The sequence below is a fragment of the Haliotis rufescens genome, unplaced genomic scaffold (genome assembly GCF_023055435.1).
Source record: "Haliotis rufescens isolate VD_foot unplaced genomic scaffold, xgHalRufe1.0.p SCAF_12, whole genome shotgun sequence".
Lineage (NCBI taxonomy): Eukaryota > Metazoa > Mollusca > Gastropoda > Lepetellida > Haliotidae > Haliotis > Haliotis rufescens.
Window position 1 is genome coordinate 41,324,138 of NW_025963802.1, and position 16,075 is coordinate 41,340,212.

Genomic DNA, 16,075 nt, shown 5'->3' on the forward strand with positions numbered 1-16,075 from the left:
TGTTTGAAAACGTCAAGAATGAACCCTCATACTAACGCTTATGTCAGTCTCCTAGCAGATATTGTCTGCCTTCACACAAGCAATATCTCCTGCGGGAGTCAGATTAGGATAATAAATATAAGTAGCTCTGTGACATATACTTAACGTATCAAAACTTACTGGAGCGAGTACGTCGTATGTGGATATCATGCGGACAAATCAATTTTTTTATGTCAAATATATTACATCAAATTCTGCAGTTCTCAATTTTGCTCAGCGCCGAGTCCGATGGAGAGTTAATACTGATTTGAGCTTTCTTCAATACATTCGACGTGATAGTATTGACACACTGCAGTTGTTCTTATCACCATGCTATGACAAGTGATTTTGTGCTGTGACTACAATCACCACAAGATCTAGAGAAACACTTATACGTAGAGGGCCAAATAGCGGTTACAAAAAAATGACGTGTGTTTGCCTGTTCCAGATTCGAATTTTTACGGAAATCTGGAATATTGCATCTGCATCGGTAAACAACGTTCACTCACTCACCAATCATCTTTGGAGCACATACACTGTACAAATAGATCCCATTATGTTACATGACCTCCGGGGTAGAACAGGTCTTCAGCAACCCATGCTTGCCGTAAAGGGCGACTAACAGGATCGGGTGGTCAGGCTGGCTGACTTGGTTGATATCATCGAATCCCAAATGCGTGGATCGATGCTCATGATTTCAATCACTGGATTGTCTGGCTTAATGCGATGCTAACTATATTCGCTTATATTTATGGCTAAAGGCAAATGTGATTCTATGTTGCATCATAACCTTCTTAATGCTAGTATATATGTTGATTACTTGTAACCTCGTTGATCCATAGCGCAAGCATAGCATCATCAATTGACCATCGAGATACTGTACTCACATGCACATATGTACATGGAAAATATCATGTTAACGTAAAGTGAAATACAAGTATACTCGACCCGTGAACATCCGTGTTAGAATAGGTCTTCAGCAAGCCATGCTTGCCGTAAAAAGCGACTATACTTGTCGTAATAGGTGACTTACGGGAACGGATAGTCAGGCTGGCTGACTTGGTTGATGCATTTCATCGAATCCAAATTGCGTGGATCGATGCTCATGATGTCAATCTCTGGATTGTCTGATCCAGACTCAATTATTTACAGACCGCCGTCATTTAGCTGGAATTTTGCAGCGTTAAACAACAAACAAACATTCAAACAAACATCACCTCTGAAAGTATGCCTTTCCAACGGAATGCATCAATTGTTTTAGCAGCTTTGCAATGCGATTTGTGAAATGCGATGTTGATATACTCGGGTATGCACGGTGTGGGTTCCAGGGGGTTTTAACACGTCCGCCTCGCTCTTTGGCGACTCTGTCCCGAGATAAGTATTTCATTCGTTTATTATTCAATCACCTAAATATTACCTTCCCATGTCGATGGGCATTTTATGATTAAAAATAACCATGACTCATTCATTCCCCTGATGAAGTAGTACTTAAACATATACTCCGAAACGTTGTGTTCCTCGTAATAAAGTTGACATCCATGAATTCCCTTCCTTAAGAGTTTTGTGTTAATTTATATCTTTCTTTACTAACGAAAATGTATTAAATCTTGAATGTATAGAGTAAATAACAGATTACAACACAATAAGCTACTGTTAATGACGGATCAGCTATTAGGTGAGGAGAGGTGAAAAGGGGTTTAACGTCTCTTTCCAGATTATTGCACTTATATAGCGACGTGCATGCACGTGCGAGAGTGTGTGACCTGGACCAGACCGGACTAGTGCCGATTTTAAAGTGCATATTTAGCAATATTCCAGCTATTTTACGGCTGGGAATACAAGAAATGGGCTTCACTCAATGTACCCATGTGGGACATAGAACTCTGGTTTTGTTCGTGACGTGCGAACGCTAAACCAATGGCTACCCGCACGCCCCCTTTAGTTAGTGGATCTACTCAGCATCTTGATAACCACATTTAACATACACGCATGTTCTACTGTCAGTTTGGATATAGAAGGAACACATGACTATAGATCATAATAAATATATGTTTATTTTCAATATAGAACAACAGCCATCAAAACATCACTCACGCCATTGCATCGTGTAGCATGACAACCCCAGCTACAAGACGACTAACTGCAGTAGCATCTGTATTACATTTGCCAAGCGGATAGACCTCAGTGGACTTAAGGCATGTCACTTAGATTCCCATGAAAGCGGGGTCATAGGCAGCAGGTCCTGCCGGGGCAACTGCTGTGGCGGCAATAGTTGTGGGGACAGCAGCAGAGGAGGCAGCATACGCATCGAGTTCACCAATATAACCAGGACCTGGAATGAATGAAATGGACAGATATGACAATTGACGAATTGCTTGATTTGTTCACATGCTTCTGTACATGTGTCTAAGTTACTGCCTGTTTTCCTGTCACATTGCACTATTATACTTACCGTAACCCTGTGAAAGAATGGCACCGGCGCCCTGTGATCCTGGATGGACTAATCCCTGGTTGAGCCCTGAGCCGAGAGGGGAAACACCCAGGCCGAGAGAGGGGATTCCAAGTCCGAGATGTGGATTTCCAAGTCCGAGATGTGGCATTCCAAGTCCGAGATGTGGCATTCCAAGTCCGAGATGTTGAAATCCAAGGCCGATACGGGGGAATCCAGGACCAAATGCACCGAACGGGGGAAAACCGATCCCTCCGAAAGGAGGCATACCAATTCCAAAACCATGTGTTGTTGTCATGGCAACAAAGCAGACAGCGGCAACAGCAAGAAGCTTCATTTTGTTAATCTGTGAAAATAGAGAAACGAACTTATTCCATGTATTTGACTACTGTACATAGAAATATGAGGGTCAAACACATTCAGTATGTTACCTTCGTTTCGTTCCGTGTACATGGCCATGCATATCTATGATACCAGAAAGAATGTAAAGGTAAACACTCTATTGATACAAGTATTATTTAATATTTTCGGTGGGTGTAAGACTTTTGTCAGAGACAAAGTATTTATTCGGTTCCTGCTTAAAAAAAACTATAAAGGGAGCAGAACAGCCGACCATTTGTTTTTGTCACAGCACATTTTATTCAGGACATCCTGCGTATTCAGCTGACAATTATTTCATTTTTTTATTTGTTGTTAAACCTGAGTCGAGATTATTTTGTTTCCAACCATTCCTGGAACAAATTATTTCTGTCGCCCAAACTCCCAGGTCCTTCAGTATAGATTGTTCTTCAGAGATTGGGCAATGTGGTGCTCTATATAAATACATATCAATTAAATAATTATAATTGAAAAAAGCCGTGTGATGCCCAAGATACGTAAGTTATAGTATATCATACATAGAGCTTTGCGAAAAAGATTTCACATACATAAAACGAAATTGAGATAGAAACACTTACGTTTTGGTTGAGGTCTACCGGGACTGACTGATTCAGAAAGTGAAGTGCCCACTGCACAGTCCTTCCTTTATATTAACATGAATGCAGGGGTACAAAGCGGGTCATAAATTGTGCATGTCTACAAAATGACCAGTTGACAACTTGTTATACAACGATGACTGTGTCTACCCGACAGGTGATTAATGTATGATGTATTAGCGCGATACAGTGATGCCATTTGACGGTAACAACGAACAGTGAATTAGATCACCCACTCGATGTTTCTGACGTTCTTGCACTTGTCATTTCAGTTGCAGAATGAAATCTCAGTTTATAGATTTCTTATCTTTTCATATCCTAACTTGAAGAGGTGAAAAGAGTGTAACATTACGTCACTTAAAGTATAGTTAATCTATGAATAATAGTTATAAGTTAAATTAAAACCATGTGACCAATATATTCATGTTACATATTTACTGTAGCAATATATTACTCCATAAGAGTATACTGTTTGTATTTTCCTCCACAAGACACATTAGTTGTGTTACAAGTCTGAATACAAATGTGGTGAATGTCACATGTTCAGCTGCACAGGCCACACAGGCTCTGTCGTCGCACTGTACACTATTGTGCTTCCAACCCTTTGGCTTCGATAATAAAACATTGTGATGCAGAGAAGTCGATACTAGTATAACAAGTCTTCATGTTTTCATATGTGTATTTTTATCTACCTTGTAACATCAGGATGGCGGTTTAGTGGTGAGGTTCAAGCGGTTTCCATACGGGGTACAATGTTTGAAGCATTCGTAAAATCCAGAGCATCTTGCGGTTGACACCTATGACTCGTTGTGTTCTCACCCCGAAGTTGTGGATCCGTCACGCGATTGTCTGGTCAAAACTTGATTAGTTACATGTTATCGCCATATATATGTACTATTGCTGGGAGTGACGTTAAACAACAAACAAATAACGCTCACAATAACTACATCCCTGTGCAGACCTTGATATCGTGTCATCGTGTAATCATGATAATTATCAAACATAATATTATTTCGTTTATATGTAAACTATACTTGTGAATATACATTTTGTTTGTTTGTTGTTTAACGCTGACCAAACAATATTACAGCTTTATGACGTCGGTCTGTAAATAATCGAGTCTGGATCAGACAATCCAGTGATTGTCATCAGGAGCATCGATCCACGCAATTGGGATACGATGAAATGCATCAACCAAGTCAGCCACCCTGACCACCCGATCCCGTAAGTCACCTCTTACGACTTGCATAGTCGCCTTTTACGGCAAGCATGGCTTGCTGAAGACCTGTTCTAACACGGATCTTCACGGATCGAATATACATATACTTCACTTTACGTTAACATACTATTTTCCATGTATATATGTGCATGTGAGTACAGTATCTCGATGGTCAATTGATGACGTTATGCTAGCGCTATGGAACTACGAGGTTACAATTAATCAACGTTTATACCAGCATTAAGGAGGTTATGATGCAACATAGAATCACATTTATCTTCAGCAATAATATAAGCGATTGGAGTTAGCATCGAATTAAGTCACTGTCAGCGTTTGAAAAAAGAAAGAGATAAACCACAGACACAAACAATATCAACGGACACCATTAAGCTATCACGAAAGTTATGTTCAAGGGTTCATTTATACTGTTAGTATGACGTCACAGTGCAATCTAACATATTGTTACGTCACAGAAAGACGCATAACATTGTGTGTGGCATACGTACCACACATACAGAAATACAGCAATTGGTATTGTAGTGGCAGGAAAATATACAATAATTGTATAAATAATTTGTACAAACAAGGACGTTTAAATTGCGCAGGTACAGTACACATACAGTCATAAATTGTAAATGTGTCTGCAACATGAGAGTTGTCAACGTATTATACGACGATGACTGGTATATATTCAGTTTGTGGTGGTGGTGTTATTTACTGGTCAGGGCTAATTGATCGACAATTGACAATGGAACTGGCCACTCATGTGTGACGGTTTGGTGATGGTAATTTCACATAATGTAACTCATCATACGTTGGTATTGTACCGAGATTGTACCGAGATTGTACCGAGAAGACTAACAAGAGTACACCATATGCCGACGAATTTGAACCACTATGGATAGGGATTGAGACCATACCTTTGGAATTGATGACTCGTCTATAACGAAAATCCCTTATGTAGCAATATGTATACAGAGTGAGAGAGTGAGAGTCAACCGACAACACATATGGGACCCCTCTATGTTTGAGTGCACTGTGACGTAAAAATAGGGTAGCAGTATGAATGAACCCTTGAAAATCATTTTTGTGAAATCGATTGAGTAAATAGAGAATATTTCATGTGTCGAATGAAATATCATGTTTCTCTCATCGAGTGACGGGAGGAAAGGATATATTTTATCGAGTGGCGCAGCCACGAGGGAAACTATCTCCTTTTCCCCCGTCATGAGGGGAATATATATGCTCTCTGCCTCATGTCATTCATTCACCTGATGAAGGAGTAAGCATATACTCCGAAACGTTGTGTTCCTCATCATAAAGAAGTTGAACATCCATATATTCTCTTCCTTGTGTGTGTCACTTCTAAATGCCTTTCAAATCTATATGCACAAGTATGGTTAACATGTTTAAAATAATACCATTATGAATGACAATTATCATGATTACACGATATGCTAAATAAAGGTCTGCACGGGGATTGGATGTATTTTTTGTGAGCGTTACTTGTTTGTCGTTTAACGTCACTCCCAGCAATAGTCCAGTTATATGAGATAGCATGTGAATAATGAAGTCTGGACCAAACAATCCAGTGACCCCTCTTGCCGGTGTATCCAATTCAGTCAACACATTGATCAATATGCCGGGAATAAAGCAGCAAATTTTATGATGTTCCCGTTTTACAAATGTGAAAATGATGCACTGAGAAAAAGGAAAGAAAGTTATCTTATTAATACTTTCAAACCAAAATTAAATGGGTTCAAATACTAGTATTTTTTAAACAAGTATTGTACATTTTCCTGCCACTTCAATACTTATTGCTGAATTTCTGTACGCATGCCCCACACAATGCCTTTCTGTGACGTCACAATATGTTAGATTGCAGAATGACCCCATACTATGTTTGAGTGCACTGTGACGTCAAAATAGGGTAGCAGTATGAATGAACCCTTGAAAATCACTTTTGTGAAATCGATTGAGTAAATAGAGAATATTTCATGTGTCGAATGGAATATCATGTTTCTCTCATCGAGTGACGGGAGAGAAGGAGATATTTTAACGAGTTGCGCAGCCACGAGGGAAACTATCTCCTTTTCCCCGTCATGAGAGGAAGATATATGCTCTCTGCCTCATGGCATTCATTCACCTGGTGAAGGAGTAAGCATATACTCCGAAACGTCGTGTTCCTCATAATAAAGAAGTTGACATCAATATATTCTCTTGCCTTTCAAATCTATATTCACAAGTATTGTTAACATGTTTAAAATAATAATATTATGAATGACAATTATCTTGATTACACGAAATGCTAAATCAAGGTCTGCAAGGGGATTGGATGTATTTTTTGTGAGCGTTATTTGTTTGTCGTTTAACGTCACTCCCAGCAATAGTCCAGGTATAGGAGATAGCATGTGAATAATGAAGTCTGGACCAAACAATCCAGTGACTAATATCATGAGCAACGATCCACACCTTCAGGGTGAGATGGGTAAAATGTGTCAACCGCAAGATGTTCTGGATTCTACGAATGCTTCAAACAGTGCACCCATTTGGCGTAAAGGGCAAAACAGCTGTGTAAACTATACGAAAATAGACCACTGAAAATCAGTGATGACACCAGGTGTTCACGAAAAGGGTAAGCATATCCTGCTCTACCGGTAGCACTCGCCACTCGCGAAAACTAACCTGGGATCCTTCAGTTTCATCATATGCATTTGACCAGGACACAAGTCATTCAATGAGAATTGATGTAAAATTTACGAAGCACACTTCACAGTGTCATGCTACTATAATTATTTGCGTCCTAGGGGGCACGGATGGCCCAGTCGTCTGAGGCGCCGCGATTCGCTATGCAGGGTTGCGTCCCTTGGGCACGCCAGAAACCTATGATTGTGGGTTCGAATCCCGGTTCGCCCCGATTATGTTTCTAGGTTTGTCAGCACCATACCCGTGCTCGTGGGTTTCACCGAAGTGGTAAACGTCTGAGACCTGCATCACTTCGGGCTTTCCTCCCACATTAAGCTGACACGCCGTGATATAACTGGAATACTGTTAAAAGCGGCGTAAAACCCAACTCACTCACTCACTCACTATTTGCGTCCTCTCTGTTCCCATTCTTATGAAGAGGCAAGATAACTGTTCTGTTCCATGAGGTTTAAAATGTGCTTCCTCGAACTATTTCAGTATCAGGACAGATAGCACTGAAAAGAGATTATACCCATTGTTAAAAGAAATGGGTGAGGTTACACTGAACTGGACTGAAAAGTTAAAGTGATCACCATGTACATGTATGTAGCTCAATCTTGTCTGCTTCACGTAATTCACCACGTGTATCATATACAGTCAAGTCCCGTTTAATCCGACATCGATGGTTGCATATGATTATGTCGGATTAACGAGTATGTCGGATAAACGAAATTAAGTAGTATCAACGTTTGTGATCGAAAATCGGACAGCTTCACGATAGATAACGATTCAAACACGTAATAAAAAAATAAATAAAAAAATATTCATATTGTTATGTTACATTTTGGGCGGAATATGTTTTCTAATCATGCAACCTCTAAAATTTAACACAAAACAACTCTTACGGACTGTATGACTTATTCAAAATACTTTAAAAAGCATAGTCAGAGGGCTTGCATCACCAAGTAGCGCCGACTCCCCATTGTTCTCGGTGACTTAGGTTTGGTACCTCCCAATCTATTGACTGACATTGGGAGTGTACCCGCGGCCTTCTGACAATCTGAGTAATGCAGAAAGCTGCAGTTTTGGGACTCACCATGATCACACGCTCCGAACAGTTTTTAATGAGTTCGCTCCCTGAGCTTCGTGCACAATATGCTGACCGATGTGAATTCTCAAAATTGCAAACTTGGTTATGATTGATGCAAGAACATTTAGTCTACACACAGAGAATCTCACCCGAGTTTGATATAAAACATATCGACATACATCGACTATAGTACCAAAACTCTGCGTCTTGCCAGGAGGTTTTCTACTTTGATCGACGAGTGTTTATATAATTGGTATCAAAATCCATGAGGTCGAATCTATTATGGTCCAATATCTCAGTAAGTACAAGACAAATATGGCAATGCATTACGTTTCTTCGACGAACACATGTGCAGCATAGCTATTGTTTGTAACTGTGACATATCTAATATATTTCTTGTTCATATATTTAAACCGCAAAGTTGAACGAAATACTTTATTTTGCTTAACTGGTCAATTGGTTAAGAGTTTCGTGTTGAGTATACCGATAGTCTGAACATGTGGCGCGTTCCCTTATGACGTCAATGTCGAAAAGTGAAGTGATTACGTTATGACGTTACTTCGACGTTACAGCCACAGGGCGTCTCGGCCCTGGACTCAGTCACCTACAAATTATATTTATTTATTGCTAAGGGTAAATGAGATTTTATGTTGCATCATAACCTTCTTAATGCTAGTATATATGTTGATTACTTGTAACCTCGTTGATCCATAGCGCAAGCATAGCATCATCAATTGACCATTGAGATACTGTACTCACATGCACATATGTACATGGAAAATATTATGTTAACGTAAAGTGAAGTACAAGTATACTCGACCCGTGAACATCCGTGTTAGAATAGGTCTTCAGCAAGCCATGCTTGCCATAAATCGGATAGTCAGGCTGGCTGACTTGGTTGATGCATTTCATCGAATCCAAATTGCGTGGTTCGATGCTCTGATCCAGACTCAATTATTTACAGACCGCCGTCATTTAGCTGGAATTTTGCTGAGTGCAGCGTTAAACAACAAACAAACATTCAAACAAACATCACCTCTGAAAGTATGCCTTTCCAACGGAATGCATGAATTGTTTTAGCAGCTTTGCAATGCGATTTGTGCCCTGGACTCAGTCACCTACAAACTAACCAAAGTGTTCGGTATGCTGACTGTCATGTCGTTGTACTGTTTGAAAACGTCAAGAATGAACCCTCATACTAACGCTTATGTCAGTCTCCTAGCAGATATTGTCTGCCTTCACACAAGCAATATCTCCTGCGGGAGTCAGATTAGGATAATAAATATAAGTAGCTCTGTGACATATACTTAACGTATCAAAACTTACTGGAGCGAGTACGTCGTATGTGGATATCATGCGGACAAATCAATTTTTTTATGTCAAATATATTACATCAAATTCTGCAGTTCTCAATTTTGCTCAGCGCCGAGTCCGATGGAGAGTTAATACTGATTTGAGCTTTCTTCAATACATTCGACGTGATAGTATTGACACTCTGCAGTTGTTCTTATCACCATGCTATGACAAGTGATTTTGTGCTGTGACTACAATCACCACAAGATCTAGAGAAACACTTATACGTAGAGGGCCAAATAGCGGTTACAAAAAAATGACGTGTGTTTGCCTGTTCCAGATTCGAATTTTTACGGAAATCTGGAATATTGCATCTGCATCGGTAAACAACGTTCACTCACTCACCGATCATCTTTGGAGCACATACACTGTACAAATGGATCCCATTATGTTACATGACCTCCGGGGTAGAACAGGTCTTCAGCAACCCATGCTTGCCGTAAAGGGCGACTAACAGGATCGGGTGGTCAGGCTGGCTGACTTGGTTGATATCATCGAATCCCAAATGCGTGGATCGATGCTCATGATTTCAATCACTGGATTGTCTGGCTTAATTCGATGCTAACTATATTCGCTTATAATTATTGCTAAAGGTAAATGTGATTCTATATTGCATCATAACCTTCTAAATGCTAGTATATATGTTGATAACTTGTAACCTCGTTGATCCATAGCGCAAGCATAGCATTGACCATTGAGATACTGTACTCACATGCACATATGTACATGGAAAATATCATGTTAACGTAAAGTGAAGTACAAGTATACTCGACCCGTGAACATCCGTGTTAGAATAGGTCTTCAGCAAGCCATGCTTGCCGTAAAAAGCGACTATACTTGTCGTAATAGGTGACTTACGGGAACGGATAGTCAGGCTGGCTTACTTGGTTGATGCATTTCATCGAATCCAAATTGCGTGGATCGATGCTCATGATGTCAATCTCTGGATTGTCTGATCCAGACTCAATTATTTACAGACCGCCGTCATTTAGCTGGAATTTTGCTGAGTGCAGCGTTAAACAACAAACAAACATTCAAACAAACATCACCTCTGAAAGTATGCCTTTCCAACGGAATGCATGAATTGTTTTAGCAGCTTTGCAATGCGATTTGTGAAGTGCGATGTTGATATACTCGGGTATGCACCGTGTGGGTTCCAGGGGTTTTTAACACGTCCGCCTCGCTCTTTGGCGACTCTGTCCCGAGATAAGTATTTCATTCGTTTATTATTCAATCACCTAAATATTACCTTCCCATGTCGATGGGCATTTTATGATTAAAAATAACCATGACTCATTCATTCCCCTGATGAAGTAGTACTTAAACATATACTCCGAAACGTTGTGTTCCTCGTATTAAAGTTGACATCCATGAATTCCCTTCCTTAAAGTTTTGTGTTAATTTATATCTTTCTTTACTAACGAAAATGTATTAAATCTTGAATGTATAGAGTAAATAACAGATTACAACACAAGAAGCTACTGTTAATGACGGATCAGCTATTAGGTGAGGAGAGGTGAAAAGGGGTTTAACGTCTCTTTCCAGATTATTGCACTTATATAGCGACGTGCATGCACGTGCGAGAGTGTGTGACCCGGACCAGACCGGACTAGTGCCGATTTTAAAGTGCCTATAGTGCATATTTAGCAATATTCCAGCAATATCACGGTTGGGAATACAAGAAATGGGCTTCACTCAATGTACCCATGTGGGACATAGAACTCTGGTTTTGTTCGTGACGTGCGAACGCTAAACCAATGGCTACCCGCACGCCCCCTTTAGTTAGTGGATCTACTCAGCATCTTGATAACCACATTTAACATACACGCATGTTCTACTGACAGTTTGGATATAGAAGGAACACATGACTATAGATCATAATAAATATATGTTTATTTTCAATATAGAACAACAGCCATCAAAACATCACTCACGCTGTTGCATCGTGTAGCATGACAACCCCAACTACGAGACGACTAACTGCAGTAGCATATATATTACATTTGCCAAGCGGATAGACCTCAGTGGACTTTAGGCATGTCACTTAGATTCCCATGAAAGCGGGCTCATAGGCAGCAGGTCCTGCCGGGGCAACTGCTGTGGCGGCAATAGTTGTGGGGGCAGCAGCAGAGGAGGCAGCATACGCATCGAGTTCACCAATATAACCAGGACCTGGAATGAATGAAATGGACAGATATGACAATTGACGAATTGCTTGATTTGTTCACATGCTTTTGTTCATGTGTCTAAGTTACTGCCTGTTTTCCTGTCACATTGCACTATTATACTTACCGTAACCCTGTGAAAGAATGGCACCGGCGCCCTGTGATCCTGGATGGACTAATCCCTGGTTGAGCCCTGAGCCGAGAGGGGAAACACCCAGGCCGAGAGAGGGGATTCCAAGTCCGAGATGTGGATTTCCAAGTCCGAGATGTGGCATTCCAAGTCCGAGATGTGGCATTCCAAGTCCGAGATGTTGAAATCCAAGGCCGATACGGGGGAATCCAGGACCAAATGCACCGAACGGGGGAAAACCGATCCCTCCGAAAGGAGGGATACCAATTCCAAAACCATGTGTTGTTGTCATGGCAACAAAGCAGACAGCGGCAACAGCAAGAAGCTTCATTTTGTTAATCTGTGAAAATAGAGAAACGAACTTATTCCATGTATTTGACTACTGTACATGGAAATATGAGGGTCAAACACATTCAGTATGTTACCTTCGTTTCGTTCCGTGTACATGGCCATGCATATCTATGATACCAGAAAGAATGTAAAGGTAAACACACTATTGGTACTTGTATTATTTTATATGCTAGTTGGGTCTAGGACTTTTGTCAGAGACAAAGTATTTATTCGGTTCCTGCTTGAAAACATCTATAAAGGGAGCAGAACAGCCGACCATTTGTTTTTGTCACAGCACATTTTATTCAGGACATCCGGCGTATTCAGCTGACAATTATTTCATTTTTTTTATTTGTTGTTAAACCTGAGTCGAGATTATTTTGTTTCCAACCATTCCTGGAACAATTTTTTTCTGTCGCCCAAACTCCCAGGTCCTTCAGTATAGATTGTTCTTCAGAGATTGGGGAATGTGGTGCTCTATATAAATACATATCAATTAAATAATTATAGTTGAAAAAAGCCGTGTGATGCCCAAGATACGTAAGTTATAGTATATCATACATAGAGCTTTGCGAAAAAGATTTCACATACATAAAACGAAACTGAGATACAAACACTTACGTTTTGGTTGAGGTCTACCGGGACTGACTGATTCAGAAAGTGAAGTGTCCACTGCACAGTCCTTCCTTTATATTAACATGAATGCAGGGGTACAAAGCAGGTCATAAATTGTGCATGTCTACAAAATGACCAGTTGACAACTCGTTATACAACGATGACTGTGTCTACCCGACAGGTGATTAATGTATGATGTATTAGCGTGATACAGTGATGCCATTTGACGGTAACGACGAACAGTGAATTAGATCACCCACTCGATGTTTCTGACGTTCAGTTGCAGTATGGAATCTCAGTTTATAGATTTCATATCTTTTCATATCCTAACTTGAAGAGATGAAAAGAGTGTAACATTACGTCACTTAAAGTATAGTTTATCTATGAATAATAGTTATAAGTTAAATGAAAACAATGTGGCCAATTTTACATTTTACATTTGATCACGACATATTTACTGTAGCAATATATTACTCTATAAGAGTATAGTGTTTGTATTTTCCTCCACAAGACACATTAGTTGTGTTACAAGTCTGAATACAAATGTGGTGAATGTCACATGTTCAGCTGCACAGGCCACACAGGCTGTGTCGTCGCACTGTACACTATTTTGCTTCCAACCCTTTGACTTCGCAGAGAAGTCGATACTAGTATAACAAGTCTTAATGTCTTAATATGTGTATTTTTATCTACCTTGTAACATCAGGATGGCGGTTTAGTGATGAGGTTCAAGCGGTTTCCTTATGGGGTACAATGTTTGACGCATTCGTAAAATCCAGAGCATCTTGCGGTTGACACGTGTGACTCGTTGTGTTCTCACGCCGAAATTGTGGATCCGTCACGCGATTGTCTGGTCAAAACTTGATTAGTTACATGTTATCGCCATATATATGTACTATTGCTGGGAGTGAAGTTAAACAACAAACAAATAACGCTCACAATAACTACATCCCCGTGCAGACCTTGATATCGTGTCATCGTGGAATCATGATAATTATTAAACATACTTGTGAATATACATTTTGTTTGTTTGATGTTTGACGCTGACCAAACAATATTACAGCTATATGACGTCGGTCTGTAAATAATCGAGTCTGGATCAGACAATCCAGTGATTGACATCAGGAGCATCGATCCACGCAATTGGGATACGAGGACATGCATCAACCAAGTCAGCCAGCCTAACCACCCGATCCCGTAAGTCGCCCCTTACGACATGCATAGTCGCCTTTTACGGCAAGCATGGCTTGCTGAAGACCTGTTCTAACACGGATCTTCACGGATCGAATATACATATACTTCACTTTACGTTAACATAATATTTTCCATGTATATATGTGCATGTGAGTACAGTATCTCGATGGTCAATTGATGATGTTATGCAAGCGCTATGGAACAACGAGGTTACAATTAATCAACGTTTATACCAGCATTAAGGAGGTTATGATGCAACATAGAATCACACTTACCTTCAGCAATAAATATAAGCAATTGGAGTTAGCATCGAATTAAGTCACTATCAGCGTTTGAAAAAAGAAAGAGATAAACCACAGACACAAACAATATCAACAGACACCATTAAGCTATCTTTCTACTAATTCAGATCTGTGCATCGAAAACAGCATTTTGCATGCATTATTACAAATCAAATTACTCCAGTATTGTCTTTATTCTATGGAATGCCTTCCAATACTAAATATGCATGCAAACTGATAACAAAAGCTCTTTCTTTTTGTTTACATAGTCCAAAGAACAGCTATATAATGTACTCAACAGGTTTCACGAAAGTGATTTTCAAGGGTTCATTTATACTGTTAGTATGACGTCACAGTGCAATCTAACATATTGTTACGTCACAGAAAGACGCATAACATTGTGTGGGGCATACGTACCACACATACAGAAATACAGCAATTAGTATTGTAGTGGCAGGAAAATGTACAATAATTGTATAAATAATTTGTACAACCAAGGACGTTTAAATTGCGCAGGTACAGTACACATACAGTCATAAATTGTAAATGTGTCTGCAACATGAGAGTTGTCAACGTATTATACGACGATGACTGGTATATATTCAGTTTGTGGTGGTGGTGTTATTTAGTGGTCAGGGCTAATTGATCGACAATGGACAATGGAAATGGCCACTCATATGTGACGGTTTGGTGATGGTAATTTCACATAATGTAACTCATCATACGTTGGTATTGTACCGAGATTGTACCGAGATTGTACCGAGAAGACTAACAAGAGTACACCATATGCCGAAGAATTTGAACCACTATGGATAGGGATTGAGACCAAACCTTTGGAATTGATGACTCGTCTATAACGAAAATCCCTTATGTAGCAATATGTATATAGAGTGAGAGAGTGAGAGTCAACCGACAACACATATGGGACACCTCTTGCCGGTGTATCCAATTCAGTCAACACATTGATCAATATGCCGGGAATAAAGCACCAAATGTTATGATGTTCCCGTTTTACAAATGTGAAAATGATGCACTGAGAAAAGGAAAGAAAGTTATCTTATTAATACTTTCAAACCAAAATTAAATGGGTTCAAATACTAGTATTTTTTAAACAAGTATTGTACATTTTCCTGCCACTTCAATACTTATTGGTGAATTTCTGTACGCATGCCCCACACAATGCCTTTCTGTGACGTCACAATATGTTAGATTGCAGAATGACCCCATACTATGTTTGAGTGCACTGTGACGTCAAAATAGGGTAGCAGTATGAATGAACCCTTGAAAATCACTTTTGTGAAATCGATTGAGTAAATAGAGAATATTTCATGTGTCGAATGAAATATCATGTTTCTCTCATCGAGTGACGGGAGAGAAGGAGATATTTTAACGAGCTGCGCAGCCACGAGGGAAACTATCTCCTTTTCCCCGCCATGAGAGGAATATATATGCTCTCTGCCTCATGGCATTCATTCACCTGATGAAGGAGTAAGCATATACTCCGAAACGTCGTGTTCCTCATAATAAAGAAGTTGACATCTATATATTCTCTTGCCTTTCAAATCTATATTC

General features: G+C 39.8%; 2 protein-coding genes across 2 annotated transcripts; both read right to left on the reverse strand.

Annotated features, from left to right (window-relative positions):
• Positions 1 to 2,053: 2,053 nt before the first annotated feature.
• LOC124113872 (postacrosomal sheath WW domain-binding protein-like) lies at positions 2,054 to 3,511 on the reverse strand. The gene is made up of 3 exons (XM_046474350.1): positions 3,424 to 3,511; positions 2,471 to 2,813; positions 2,054 to 2,350 (listed from the first exon to the last, which is right to left on the reverse strand). Exons 2-3 carry the CDS (start codon positions 2,802 to 2,804, stop codon positions 2,223 to 2,225), a joined length of 462 nt encoding a protein of 153 aa, XP_046330306.1. The 5' UTR covers positions 2,805 to 2,813; positions 3,424 to 3,511; the 3' UTR covers positions 2,054 to 2,222.
• Positions 3,512 to 11,663: 8,152 nt separating this feature from the next.
• On the reverse strand, positions 11,664 to 13,138 carry LOC124113871 (postacrosomal sheath WW domain-binding protein-like). Its single transcript, XM_046474348.2, has 3 exons — positions 13,035 to 13,138; positions 12,081 to 12,423; positions 11,664 to 11,960 (listed from the first exon to the last, which is right to left on the reverse strand). Exons 2-3 carry the CDS (start codon positions 12,412 to 12,414, stop codon positions 11,833 to 11,835), a joined length of 462 nt encoding a protein of 153 aa, XP_046330304.2. The 5' UTR covers positions 12,415 to 12,423; positions 13,035 to 13,138; the 3' UTR covers positions 11,664 to 11,832.
• Between the last annotated feature and the right edge of the window lie 2,937 nt (positions 13,139 to 16,075).

Excerpts from the sequence above, each read along its gene's own strand:
- LOC124113871 (XM_046474348.2), bottom strand. The coding sequence starts at position 12,414 with ATGAAGCTTCTTGCTGTTGCCGCTGTCTGCTTTGTTGCCATGACAACA. Across the intron at positions 11,961-12,080 it reads CATTCTTTCACAGGGTTACG|GTCCTGGTTATATTGGTGAA; the intron begins GTAAGTATAATA and ends CATTCATTCCAG.
- LOC124113872 (XM_046474350.1), bottom strand. The coding sequence starts at position 2,804 with ATGAAGCTTCTTGCTGTTGCCGCTGTCTGCTTTGTTGCCATGACAACA. Across the intron at positions 2,351-2,470 it reads CATTCTTTCACAGGGTTACG|GTCCTGGTTATATTGGTGAA; the intron begins GTAAGTATAATA and ends CATTCATTCCAG.